The sequence below is a fragment of the Coregonus lavaretus genome (assembly GCF_964263955.1).
Source record: "Coregonus lavaretus genome assembly, contig: HAP1_SCAFFOLD_8636, whole genome shotgun sequence".
NCBI classification, from domain to species: domain Eukaryota; kingdom Metazoa; phylum Chordata; class Actinopteri; order Salmoniformes; family Salmonidae; genus Coregonus; species Coregonus lavaretus.
Window position 1 is genome coordinate 1 of NW_028166233.1, and position 14,984 is coordinate 14,984.

Below are 14,984 nucleotides of genomic sequence, written 5' to 3' on the forward strand. Positions count from 1 at the left end.
AGGCTGTGACTGTGTAAGGTAGGTATGACAGAGGCTGAGAGTGGGATGGGTTTATAATGATAAAGGCTGAGTCTCTCACATGATGGCGTTGACATTTCGGTCGAGGCGGGGGGAGGTGCACCCTAGGATCTCTCCAGGGGACAGGGGACGACACTGGGGAACCACTACCTCATACTCTGGCCTCAGAGCTGCACTCACCGCCTGGGGGGGACAAACAAGGATTGATAGATGTAAAATAACACCACATCTTCTCTTTTCACACAAAGTGAGAGGCTGAGAGCGAGTGCCAACAATTTAGGCAAGAAAGAAGCGGCAGCATGCTCGGAGGCGGAGGAATAATTTGTGTTCTTTTCAGTTGGAGGTAAACAGGGAATATGGAGACTGACCTGACGACCCCCCACTCCATCTTGGACGACCTACACACACCGTGAGCGAAAAACATGACACCCACACCCAAACCGCCCCCAACACACAACAAAACCATGACACACACATCAGCATGTCAGGGTGTATAAATAACACAGGTTCCATTAGCAGGGGCCTGAACTAGAGTTGGTAATGCACTGACAGAGGAGAGGAGATCAGCAGAGAGGAGACGGAGGAGGTTGCTAGCTCTACTGTGGATCTATAACTGCTTATGTAAAGGCCTGAGACTAGATACATGATCTGAGATTTCACAAACTCACTCCTCCTTTTAAGTCCAAAATAACTGCAGCTGGGTTTTCAAACCCACATTTGAACTGAACTTCAAGAGGCTGGCTCACGCAGGTGCAGAGCTTTTCTATGTATGCAGTAATCATGTAGGCTAGGCTTAAACTGTACATGTACACATAGGGTTAAACACACAGTCACCCACACACAAAGATGCACGTACACACACACACGCATACCTGCAGTGCAGCCACAAACTGGATAGTGCTGACGAGTGCCAGAGTGTGTCCAGGGGGGAAGTTGAACTTGATCGTGTCCAGAAAGTGTGCGTTGTCCATCTGGATATCCACAAATACGTACAGCATCTTAATGCCTGCTGTAGAGTCTATAGGGACTGCAGAGAGACAAAGACAGGGTTAGGATTAATAATTGAATATGTTATGTCAGTTCTATAGCATAGACATGGAGTACTCCTCATATAGCTAGCATTAAACTACAGTCACAAACGTCTGCACACGCTGCACACACACACTATTGCAATAGAGCTGAAACCCTTTCCATGTGATCTTTTTTTTTGTCTTATTCTTGTTTGTTTCACCCACAAAATTATTTTGCATCTTCAAAGTGGTAGGCATGTTGTGCAAATCAAATGATACAAACCCCCAACAAATCCATTTTAATTCCATGTTGTAAGGCAACAAAATAGGAAAAATGTCAAGGGGGGTGAATACTTTCGCAAGCTACTGTACGACGCGCCCGCCTGGGCTCAGGAGAGCCAGAGACTTAGGGACAGCGGGGAGCGGGATGGAGGAGGTGGGAGAGAGGGCGAGGGAGATGGGGGGGGGGGGGCACGGATAAAGTGAGTAGCACCATCTTTGGTTTTGATAATGGTAATTAGAGTTCCTCGTGTTACATGCAATTTACACATCTTGAGCAAAGGACATTTATGCTGTGATTAAGCAAATGAGTCATTGTCATGTAAATGTTGAAATATTTGTAATGTAGCTCATTTAATGCCGCAGACGTATGAATAAGAGATAAAGCAGAGAATGCATGACAGGGAGAGGAGTAGAGAGAGGGGGATGGAAGATATTAATCTTGACAGAGGGATGGTGGGAGATTGCAACACTTTATTCCCAAGTAGATAGTTTGTGGTTTGATATATAGAAGCAGAACTGAAGAGGAGAGAAGCGCTAGCTATTAGTGATGGGGGAAAACATCGATAGTTACATACCGTAATATTATTTTGGACAATATTATATTGATACTTTGACTCCAAGTACCTATTCATATTTTTTAATTATCAATAAATAAAACAATCATACTTTTTTTTATTTCTAGGTTGAGCTAATTGGCTGTACCTGCGCCAAAACGCCGGTATTTTTCATCCTATAGCTTGTTCTCCATCTTATTTTTTAAATAGTGAGCCAACATGTTTTTAGCACTTTTATTTCCATGACTGATAAAAACAAATTTTCTCATGGTCTCTCGTCTCTCTGCAGCAGACATACACTGAGTATACCAAACATTAGGAACACATTCCTAATATTTAGTTGCACCCCCTTTTGCCATCAAAACAGCCTCAATTCGTCAGTGCATTAACTCTAGAAGGTGTCGAAAGGGTTCCACAGGGATGCTGGCCCATGTTGACTCCAATGCTTCCCACAGTTGTGTCAAGTTGACTGGATGTCCTTTGGATGGTGGACCATTCTTGATGCACATGGGAAACTGTTGAGCGTGAAAAACACAGCAGCGCTGCAGTTCTTGGAACAAACCGGTGCGCCTGGCACCTACTACCATACCCCGTTCAAAGGCACTTATATTTTTTGTCTTGCCCATTCACCCTCTGAATGGCACACATAAACAATCCATGTCTCAATTGTCTCTAGGCTTAAAAATCATTATTTAACCTGTCTCCTCCCCTTCATCTACACTGATTGAAGTGGATTTAATAAGTGACATCAATAAGTGATCATAGCGTTCACCTGGATTCACCTGGTCAGTCTACGTATAATGTTTTGTATACTCAGTGTAGAGCAATATGTTTGGAACATCAAATCGTAATAAAATCTAATCGCAATTAATAGAATCGTGAGAATCACAATACATATCATATCGGTACCTAAGTATCATGATAATACCGTACCGTGAGGCCCCTGGTAATTCTCAGTCCTACTAGCTATAGAAGTGGTCTGGAAGAAAACACATTCCCATTCAATTTTGGGTGGGACAGGGAGAGGTAATGTACTGTTTACATTTAAAAAAGAGGGGGAACGGGAGAAAGGAGGGGGAAGAGAACGAGAGCATTTGGAATTGTCAATTAGCAGGCAACAGGAGTGATTAATGGGTAGCAGTATCAGGAATGAAGGATGGAGAGAGATGGATAGTAAGAAACAGGCCTAGGTGGGAGACAGAGAGAAGTTAAAATGACCAGGCGCTTGGAATGGGGAGATGTTGTGGGACTGGGGACAGACACGGAGTAAAGACTCCACTTGCCCAGCTAGGCAGGCAGGCAGGCAGGCAGACAGACATGTAGGCAGACAGACAGCAGAAAGGCAGGCAGGCAGCAGGGCTGGTAGACAGGCAGGCATACAGCATGCAGGCAGACAGACAGGCAGGCAGGCAGGCAGGCAGACAGGGAGACGGCAGGCAGATAGACAAAGAGAGGCAGACAGCAGGCAGGCACACCGAAGGCAGGAGGGAGATAGAGAGACAGCAGGGAGAAAGGGAGACAGCAGGGAGACAGACAGAGGAAGAGAGAATACCAGGCGGCTGGGCTGAGGAGATGTTATGGGGACTCAATTCTTACAGCCATTGTGGCAGTGAGAAGCGACTAAGGGAACACAGAGTGAAGTAAAGTCCCCACGTCTCCAGGCAGAGCAGAGCAGGCAGACAGAAAGAGACATAGGCATAGAGCTGCAGCTTGTTTACAGGTGCTCCCAAAAACAAAGGGCACAGCAGTGGGATCGATCCATTCTCTGATCACATTAGCACGGCTTTCTGAGAGCACTTAAATAACTCAAATTAAAGCCACTGCCAATGAGACAGCCCCAACTCACTCTCTTTCTCCCTCTCTCTTTCATTTACTCCTCCTTTCTCTAACACTCTTTCCATCTATTACTCACTCCCAAAGTCATACACTCATTCACTTATTTTCTCACTCATACAAACACTCACCCAGACATGAGAACATGCCGTACACATTGTAATTATTTTGCACTATAGCCTATAGCCTATTTTATTGCCTTACCTCCATAACTTGCTAAATTTGCACACATTGTATATATATGTATTTCTGTTGTATTTTTGACTTTGTTTTGTTTTACCCCATATGTAACTCTGTGTTGTTGTTTTTATCGCACTGCTTTGCTTTATCTTGGCCAGGTCGCAGTTGTAAATGAGAACTTGTTCTCAACTGGTTTACCTGGTTAAATAAAGGTGAAATAAAATAAAATAAATAAAAACATACAGTGCCTTGCAAAAGTATTCATCCCCCTTTGCGTTTTTCCTATTTTGTTGCATTACAACCTGTCATTTAAATTGATTTTTATTTGGATTTCATGTAATGGACATACACAAAATAGTCCAAATTGGTTAAGTGAAATGAAAAAAATTACTTGTTTCAAAAAATTCTAAAAAATAAATAACGGAAAAGTGGCGCGTGCATTTGTATTCACCCCCTTTGCTATGAAGCCCCTATATAAGATCTGGTGCAACCAATTACCTTCAGAAGTCACATAATTAGTTAAATAAAGTCCAACTGTGTGCAATCTAAGTGTCACATGATCTGTCACATGATCTCAATATATACAGTTGAAGTTGGAAGTTTACATACACCTTAGCAAAATACATTTAAACTCCGTTTTTCAAAATTCCTGACATTTAACTTGGGTCAAACGTTTCGGGTAGCCTTCCACAAGCTTCCCACAATAAGTTGGGTGAATTTTGGCCACTTCCTCCTGACAGAGCTGGTGTAACTGAGTCAGGTTTGTAGGCCTCCTTGCTCGCACACGCTTTTTCAGTTCTGCCCACATTTTCTATAGGATTGAGGTCAGGGCTTTGTGATGGCCACTCCAATACCTTGACTTTGTTGTCCTTAAGCCATTTTGCCACAACTTTGGAAGTTTGCGACCAAGCTTTAACATCCTGACTGATGTCTTGAGATGTTTCCCCCTTTTTCCTCAAAACATAACGATGGTCATTATGGCCAAACAGTTTTTGTTTCATCAGACCAGAGGACATTTCTCCAAAAAGTACAATCTTTGTCCCCATGTGCAGTTGCAAACCGTAGTCTGGCTTTTTTATGGCGGTTTTGGAGCAGTGGCTTCTTCCTTGCTGAGAAGCCTTTCAGGTTATGTCGATACAGGACTTGTTTTACCGTGGATATAGATACTTTTGTACCCATTTCCTCCAGCATCTTCACAAGGTCCTTTGCTGTTGTTCTGGGATTGATTTGTTTATACTTGCGTACTATTGTTTGTACAGATGAACGTGGTACCATCAGGCGTTTGGAAATTGCTCCCAAGGATCAGACAGACTTGTAGAGGTCTACCATTTTTTCTTCTGATTTCTTTAGATTTTCCCATGATGTCAAGCTAAGAGGTACTAAGTTTGAAGGTAGGCCTTGCAATGCATCCACAAGTACACCTCCAATTGACTCAAATGATGTCAATAAGCCTATCAGAAGCTTCTTAAGCCATGACATCATTTTCTGAAATTTTCCAAGCTGTTTAAAGGCACAGTCAACTTAGTGTATGTAAACTTCTGACCCACTGCAATTGCGATACAGTGAATTATAAGTGAAATAATCTGTCTGTAAACAATTGTTGGAAAAATGACTTGTGTCATGCACAAAGTAGATGTCCTAACCAACTTGCCAAAACGATAGTTTGTTAACAAGAAATATGTGGAGTGGTTGAAAAACTAGTTTTAATGACTCCAACCTAAGTGTATGTAAACTTCCGACTTCAACTGTATACACCTGTTATGAAAGGCCCCAGAGTCTGCAACACCACTAAGCAAGGGGCACCACCAAGCAAGTGGCACCATGAAGACCAAGGAGCTCGCCAAACAGGTCAGGGACAAAGTTGTGGAGAAGGCCCTGTGTAGCTCAGTTGGTAGAGCATGGCGCTTGCAACGCCAGGGTTGTGGGTTCGTTTCCCACGGGGCCCAATATGAAAAATGTATGCACTCACTAACTGTAAGTCGCTCTGGATAAGAGCATCTGCTAAATGACTAAAATGTAAAAATGTAAAGTACAGATCAGGGTTGGATTATAAAAGAATATCAGAAACTTTGAACATCCCACGGAGCACCATTAAATCCATTATTAAAAAATGGAAAGAATATGGCATCACAACAAACCTGCCAAGAGAGGGCCGCCCACTAAAACTAACGGACCAGGCAAGGAGGGCATTAATCAGAGAGGCAACAAAGACACCTAAGATAACCCTGAAGGAGCTGCAAAGCTTCACAGCGGAGATTTGAGTATCTGTCCATAGGACCACTTTAAGACGTACACTCCACAGAGCTGGGCTTTACGGAAGAGTGGCCAGAAAAAAGCCATTGCTTAAAGAAAAAAAGAAGCAACCAAGTTTGGTGTTTGCCAAAAGGCATGTGGGAGACTCCCCAAACATATGGAAGAAGGTACTCTGGTCAGATGAGACTAAAATTTAGCTTTTTGGCCATCAAGGAAAACGCTTCAGTGGCTAGATGTGCCTAGCTTATAGAGACATACCACAAGAGACATGCAGCTGTAATTGCTGCAAAAGGTGGCTCTACAAAGTATTGACTTCAAAGTGGTAGGCATGTTGTGTAAATCAAATGATACAAACCCCCAAAAGCCACTGTATACAAGCACACACACGTAAGCACGAATGCTCACACACACACACAGCCACACACACACACACACAAAGCAACAGCAGGTGGGACAGAGGAAAACCTCATAAAGTCAGAGAATGACAGATGACAGGTAGCGATAGGAAAAATATGAAAAATAGGTGGAGAGGGAGAGATAGAGTGAAGAGAGGGAGAGACAGCATTTTCATGTGTCAGTCAGGGAGGGCAGAGTGTCTTTAATCTCCTGCAGGTGTCTGACACCTTTCGTTGTGTTGCAGATGAAGCCTCAACACTTTCACTACATGTGATGCTGACTGCTGTCAGTCAACCACAGCTATAGAGACCTCATCCATTCCTCATAGAGCAGAGAGAACACAGAGTGTCTGCCAAGGTTGGGTCAATTCTATTTCAATTCAGCCAGTTCAGGGAGTGCTGCAAAATACTAATTGATTATGATTGGCCGTTTAGATTTTTGGAATTTGAATTTCAACAATCGTGTTTCATCTTCAGGTTAATTTGTTCCCTTCACATGACAGAGGACATGTGAATTATGTGATGAATACATAGTGCCTTCAGAAAGTACTCATATCCCTTGACATATTCCACATTTTCTCACCCATCTACACACAATACCCCATAATGACAAAGTGAAAGCATATTTTTAGAAATGTTAGCAAATTTGTTGAAAATGAAAAACATAAATAATTCATTTACATAAGTATTTCTGGGTAAGTCTAAGAGCTTTGCACACCTGGATTGTACAATATCTGCACATTCATCTGTTTTTTTTAGTTCTTCGAGCTCTGTCAAGTTGGTTGTTGATCATTGCTTGACAGCCATTTTTAAGTCTTGCCATACATTTTCAAGCCGATTTAAGTCAAAACTGTAACTAGGCCACTCAGGAACATTTAATGTTGTCTTGGTAAGTGTATATTTGGCCTTGTGTTTTAGGTTATTGTCCTGCTGAAAGGTGAATTCATCTCCCAGTGTCTGTTGGAAAGCAGGCTGAACCAGGTTTTCCTCTAGGATTTTGCCTGTGCTTAGCTCTATTTGTTTATTTTCATCCCCAAAAAAACTCCCTAGTCCTTGCCGATGACAAGCATACCCATAACATGATGCAGCCACCACCATGCTTGAAAATATGAAGTGGTAGTCAGTGATGTGTTGGATTTGTCCCAAACATAATGCTTTGCATTCATGGCATTAAGTTAATTTCTTTGCAGTTTTACTTTAGTGCCTTATTGCAAACAGGATGCATGTTTTGGAATATTTTGTATTCTGTACAGGCTTCCTTCTTTTCATTCTGTCATTTAGGTTCGAATTGTCCAGTAACTACAATGTTGTTGATCCATTCTCAGTTTTCGCCTATCACAGCCAATAAACTCAGTAACTTTTTTAAAGTCACCATTGGCCTCATGGTGAAATCCCTGAGCAGTTTCCTTCCTCTCCGGCAACTGAGTTAGGAAGGATGCCTGTATCTTTGTAGTGACTGGGTGTATTTATACATCATCCAAAGTGTAATTAATAACTTCACCATGCTCAAAGGGATATTCTACTTTGCGAGGCATTGGAAAACCTCCCTGGTGGTTGAATCTGTGTTTGAAATTCACTGCTCGACTGAGGGACTTTACAGATAATTGTATGTGTGGGGTATAGAGCTGAGGTAGTCATTCAAAAATCATGTTAAACACTATTATTGCACACAGAGTGAGTCCATGCAACTTATTATGTGACTTGTTAAGCACATTTTTTTATCCCATGAACTTATTTAAGCTTGCCATAACAAAGCGGTTGAATACTTATTGACGCAAGACTTTTCAGCTTTTCATTTTTAATTAATTAGTCAACATTTCTAAAAACATAATTCTACTTTGACATTATGGGGTATTGTGTGTAGGCCAGTGACACACAATCTCAATTTAATAAATTTTAAATTCAGGCTGTAACACAACAAAATGTGGAATAAGTCAAGGGGTGTGAATACATTCTGAAGGCACTGTACATCATTCTAATGACTTGATATGATATTGACCCCAGTCCTGATGCCCACTAACTTTATAGAGAATTTTACTGTTTTAACACAGCATTTGGACTATAGTGATGGGGGGGAAAAAATCGATACAGTTACATATCAGGACATTATTATATATAAATATTTTCTTTTGTACTTTTTACCCCTTTCTCTCCCCAATTTCGTGATATCCAATTGGTAGTTACAGTCTTGTCCCATCGCTGTAACTCCCGTACGGACTCGGGAGAGGCGAAGGTCGAGAGCCATGCGTCCTCCGAAACACGACCCAGCCAAGCCGTACTGCTTCTTGACACACTGCTTGCTTAACCCAGAAGCCAGCCGCACCAATGTGTTGGATGAAACACCGTACAGCTGGCGTCCGAAGTCAGAGTGCAGGCGCCCGGCCCGCCACAAGGAGTCGCTAGAGCGCGATGGGACAAGGACATCCCAGCCGGCCAAACCCTCCCCTAACCCAGAAGATGCTGGGCCAATTGTGCGCCGCCTCATAGGTCTCCCGGTCGCAGCCGGCTGCGACACAGCCCGGGATCGAACCCGGGTCTGTAGTGACGCCTCTAGCACTGCGATGCAGTGCCTTAAACAGCTGCGGTCTCTGGATATTATTTTTGACGATATATCATATAGTTTTAACAATATCGGCATATTATTTTTGCGCTAGTTGGCTGTACCTGCACCAAAACTCCAGTATTTTTCTTCATAGCTTGTTCTCCATCTTTTTAAATAGGGAACCAAATTGTTTTCAGCACTTTTATTTCCATGAATGATCAAAACTTGTTTTCTCATGGCTCTCTCTTGTCCCTTTACAGCAGACATACGGTGAGCAATATGTTTGGAACATCGAATCGCAATAAAATCACAGAACATATATTGTATTGGCACCTAAGCATCGTGATAATATCATGTCGTGATGTCCCTGGCAATTCCCAGCCCTATTGGACTAGTGGAATTTCATCCAGTCATTTAGTAGCTCAGCGGAGGACAATGTAGTGGAGGCATCTCATTTCAGCCTGGTAACTGCTGCCTTTTCTCCATCTCTCTCATGGTGTAATCATTGGTTTTTATCATGTTCTCTTGTATGTGGGTGCAAAACAGAGTGTGTGTTGTGTGTCTATTGGTTGGTTAGAGTGGGTGTATTGTTTGCTTGTTGTTTTGTTAGAGCGGTCGGCTGGTGAATTGGATTAATATTCTCGTGGTCAGGTGTGGTATTTGGGAGAGGTGAGCCTTGTTCGGCTCGTTCTGCCAGGGAGATATCAGAAATATTGATTCAGCATTTCCTGCTATATTGTGCTGCAGACAGGCAGAGAGCAGCGCAGAGAATGACAGGTCCTTAAGATCTGAACAGGCTTTTCAAAGGACAGCCCTAATGCATGTTCTCCATTGACCGTCTGAATAAATGTGCTGCTGTCCAGCCTCTAAAGGTCTGATAGGCCTTACAAAGCTGCAGCTAAGCACACACACTGAGCTATTGAGTACTACCCAGTGCCAGGCACTTATAGTACATGTGCTGCTGGTATTGATCTGTTTTATACCCTGGCAGGAGGCCATGGTGTCTGTCTATCATACTTATGCCCCGAGTATGTGTGGTGTGTGTGTGTGTAGCTGTATGTGTGTCATGGTTTCTATTCCAGTGCTAAGAATGACAGAAATCACATTTAGATTATGGTAATGCATCTTAATAGAACACGCAACTCATCTAATGAAGAAGCCAATAAAACGTCAACAAACAAAAAAATATTTATGGGGTAAATCAGCTTTAATATTGTAGATAGATTGTGGCTTGCATCAATGTAATTGTCTGCATCATTTCCAATCCCCCATATATATTTTTTGTAAAAAAAAGTATTACAACACCTACTCATTCAAGGGTTTTTCTTTATTTTTTTAAAACTATTTTCTACATTGTAGAATAATAGTGAAGACATCAAAACTATGAAATAACATATGGAATCATGTAGTAACCAAAATAGTGTTAAACAAATCAATATATATTTTATATTTGAGATTCTTCAAATAGCCACCCTTTGCCTTGATGACAACTTCGCACACTCTTGGCATTCTCTCAACCAGCTTCACCTGGAATGCTTTTCCAACAGTCTTGAAGGAGTTCTCACGTATGCTGAGCACTTGTTGGCTGCTTTTCCTTCACTCTGAGGTCCGACTCATCCCAAACCATCTCAATTTGGTTGAGGTCGGGGGATTGTGGAGGCCAGGTCATCTGATGCAGCACTCCATCACTCTCCTTCTTGGTAAAATAGCCATTACACAGCCTGGAGGTGTGTTGGGTCATTGTCCTGTTGAAAAACAAATGATAGTCCCACTAAGCCCAAACCAGAAGGAATGGCGTATCGCTGCAGAATGCTGTGGTAGCCATGCTGGTTAAGTGTGCCTTGAATTCTAAATAAATCACAGACGGTGTCACCAGCAAAGCACCCCCACACCATATCACCTCCTCCTCCATGCTTCACGGTGGGAACTACACATGCGGAGATCATCCGTTCAACCACACCGCGTCTCACAAAGACACGGCGGTTGGAACCAAAAATCTCCAATTTGGACCCCAGACCAAAGGACAAATTTCCACCGGTCTAATGTCCATTGCTCGTGTTTCTTGGCCCAAGCAAGTCTCTTCTTATTATTGGTGTCCTTTAGTAGTGGTTTCTTTGCAGCAATCGACCATGAAGGCCTGATTCATACAGTCCCCTCTGAACAGTTGATGTTGAGATGTGTCTGTTACTTGAACTCTGTGAAGCATTTATTTGGGCTGCAATTTCTGAGGCTGGTAACTCTAATGAACGTATCCTCTGCAGCAGAGGTAACTCTGGGTCTTCCTTTCCTGTGGCGGTCCTCATGAGAGCCAGTTTCATCATAGCGCTTGATGGTTTTTGCGACTGCACTTGAAGAAACGTTCAAAGTTCTTTCAATTTTCCGGATTGACTGACCTTCATGTCTTAAAGTAATGATGGACTGTCGTTTCTCTTTGCTTATTTGAGCTGTTCTTGCCAAAAGCCGGCTAACGGAAACCCTGGTGTGTGTGCATTTATGTTCGTGCATGCTTTAGGGATGGGATTCGATTAATAATGAGTACTTCCATTGTGCCTGTGAGTCGTGTGTGTGTTTGTGTATGTGACTTACTGAGGCAGCTGTGGCCATAGTGCACCATGAAGTCTGCCCCCAGGGCACGAGCCGTGAAGTCGTCCACGCAGCAGGCTCCGTACGTCACATCCCCCATCACAATGGTGTCTGCCTCTGTGAACCTGGGACAGACACACACACACAGATCATGATAAAAACCACTCCTCTGACCGTACATGAACACAAATTGAACTGTCCTCCTGTCATTCGACACACACGCACGCACACACACACACACACAGCTCAGTCTATTAGCCCCACTGACCTCCCCCTCTCCCGATGGTTACCATGGTGAGCGATACCCCACCTGGCTCCGAGCACAGTGGCATCCTGATAGGGTCAGCGGGATCAATCCCCAGTCTCAGCATGTTACCATGTACTGGCTGTCTCTGACTGGGACAAGTCATTAAGTAGATCAATCCCCAGTCTCACCATGTACTGGCTGTCTCTGACTGGGACAAGTCATTAAGTAGATCAATCCCCAGTCTCACCATGTACTGGCTGTCTCTGACTGGGACAAGTCAAGCAGAGGGATTAGGAGTGACTCATATGAGTCATATCACTCAGATATTGCTTTTCCATCCCTTTATGATTGACATGCCAAGCATCAATAGGGCCTACAGAGCAGTCAGGTTGGTTGGTGGTCCCTGAATAGGAGTCAATCATCATTGAACAACAGAGCAGCAGTCAGTCAGTCAGTCAGTCCGTCTGCATCAACAGATGAGATATATTAGAGGGTCAGGATAAATAGAGACTAGTTGATAAGCTGATTAGTGGGGGTAGGGGTAAGTAAGGACAAATAGGGGGGGTAATAGGGTACAGGCCCAAGTATGGATTCTGGATGGAAACTGCAGAGGCAGGGTCAATTACAGATGATCTGTCCATCTGTGGTCTTAGCATAAACATACTATCAACTGCCCTATCCCCAACTCCACATTACATGCATCTACTACAGAAGGTATTTTCTAAGGAGAAAGCCACAAAGCTATACAATTTTTTCTTTTGCTCGAATAAATTAAAAGCAGCAAATTAATTCATTCTGCATCTCATCATCCCTTCCGGGGGATTAAAATGCAAAGTAAAACTCATAAACGCTGAATAAAAGGAGTGAATGCCGAAAGCTGGGAAAGAGAGGTGTGAATGGATAAAGTACAGAGCGGGGAAAGAGAGAGCTGGAGATTAGGAGAGATGGGTGTTGGAGGAGAGGGGTGTTGTTGTTGCTGTGGTTTAGTGAGTGTGTTTTTACATACACTGCTCAAGAAAATAAAGGGAACACTAAAATAACACATCCTAGATCTGAATGAATGAAATAATCTTATTAAATACTTTTTTCTTTACATAGTTGAATGTGCTGACAACAAAATCACACAAAAATTATAAATGGAAATCAAATGTATCAACCCATGGGGGTCTGGATTTGGAGTCACACTCAAAATTAAAGTGGAAAACCACACTACAGGCTGATCCAACTTTGATGTAATGTCCTTAAAACAAGTCAAAATGAGGCTCAGTAGTGTGTGTGGCCTCCACGTGCCTGTATGACCTCCCTACAACGCCTGGGCATGCTCCTGATGAGGTGGCGGATGGTCTCCTGAGGGATCTCCTCCCAGACCTGGACTAAAGCATCCGCCAACTCCTGGACAGTCTGTGCTGCAACGTGGCGTTGGTGGATGGAGCAAGACATGATGTCCCAGATGTGCTCAATTGGATTCAGGTCTGGGGAACGGGCGGGCCAGTCCATAGCATCAATGCCTTCCTCTTGCAGGAACTGCTGACACACTCCAGCCACATGAGGTCTAGCATTGTCTTGCATTAGGAGGAACCCAGGGCCAACCTCACCAGCATATGGTCTCACAAGGGGTCTGAGGATCTCATCTCGGTACCTAATTGCAGTCAGGCTACCTCTGGCGAGCACATGGAGGGCTGTGCGGCCCCCCAAAGAAATGCCTCCCCACACCATGACTGACCCACCGCCAAACCGGTCATGCTGGAGGATGTTGCAGGCAGCAGAACGTTCTCCATGGCGTCTCCAGACTCACGTCTGTCACATGTGCTCAGTGTGAACCTGCTTTCATCTGTGAAGAGCACAGGGTGCCAGTGGTGAATTTGCCAATCTTGGTGATCTCTGGCAAATGCCAAACGTCCTGCACGGTGCTGGGCTGTAAGCACAACCCCCACCTGTGGACGTCGGGCCCTCACACCACCCTCATGGAGTCTGTTTCTGACCGTTTGAGCAGACACATGCACATTTGTGGCCTGCTGGAGGTCATTTTGCAGGGCTCTGGCAGTGCTCCTCCTGCTCCTCCTTGCACAAAGGCGGAGGTAGCGGTCCTGCTGCTGGGTTGTTGCCCTCCTACAGCCTCCTCCACGTCTCCTGATGTACTGGCCTGTCTCCTGGTAGCGCCTCCATGCTCTTGACACTACGTTGACAGACACAGCAAACCTTCTTGCCACAGCTCGCATTGATGTGCCATCCTGGATGAGCTGCACTACCTGAGCCACTTGTGTGGGTTGTAGACTCCATCTCATGCTACCACTAGAGTGAAAGCACCGCCAGCATTCAAAAGTGACCAAAACATCAGCCAGGAAGCATAGGAACTGAGAAGTGGTCTGTGGTCACCACATGCAGAACCACTCCTTTATTGGGGGTGTCTTGCTAATTGCCTATAATTTCCACCTGTTGTCTATTCCATTTGCACAACAGCATGTGAAATTTATTGTCAATCAGTCTTGCTTCCTAAGTGGACAGTTTGATTTCACAGAAGTGTGATTGACTTGGAGTTACATTGTGTTGTTTAAGTGTTCCCTTAATTTTTTTGAGCAGTGTATTTAGGCTAGCCAGGATAGGTAGTATTAATAGTGAGAATAAAGGGGGAAACAGGAGACTGCAACAGACAGTTTAGCCTAACCACCAACCCAGTCTGACTAACAGCTGGCTGTGTACTGCTGCCCAGTCTATGAACCATTAGATACTGTACACGGGCTGCCCAGTCTATGAACCATTAGATACTGTACACGGGCTGCCCAGTCTATGAACCATTAGATACTGTACACGGGCTGCCCAGTCTATGAACCATTAGATACTGTACACGGGCTGCCCAGTCTATGAACCATTAGATACTGTACACGGGCTGCCCAGTAGTCTATGAACCATTAGATACTGTACAAGGCTACATAGGCCATTTCCTCTCACTGTTTTAATTTCTCTCTTCCACTGGATGTTCATTGTACCTTCAACCTTCAGTTTAATAAGAGGTGGTTCAAAGTTCAGACTCTTTCTCATCTCTCTGTTTCCATCTCTCTTTCTCTATTTTTCCATCTCCCTCTGTTT

The 14,984-nt window shown here is 43.8% G+C and overlaps 1 protein-coding gene across 1 annotated transcript; it reads right to left on the reverse strand.

The window, feature by feature from the left end:
• Positions 1-79: 79 nt before the first annotated feature.
• Positions 80-11,797, reverse strand: LOC311114950 (2-(3-amino-3-carboxypropyl)histidine synthase subunit 1-like; the record flags this gene model as incomplete). The annotated part of the gene is made up of 3 exons (XM_084190170.1): positions 11,654-11,797; positions 891-1,045; positions 80-201 (listed from the first exon to the last, which is right to left on the reverse strand). Coding segments are annotated over exons 1-3 (374 nt in total), but the record flags the coding sequence as incomplete, so codon positions are not given.
• Between the last annotated feature and the right edge of the window lie 3,187 nt (positions 11,798-14,984).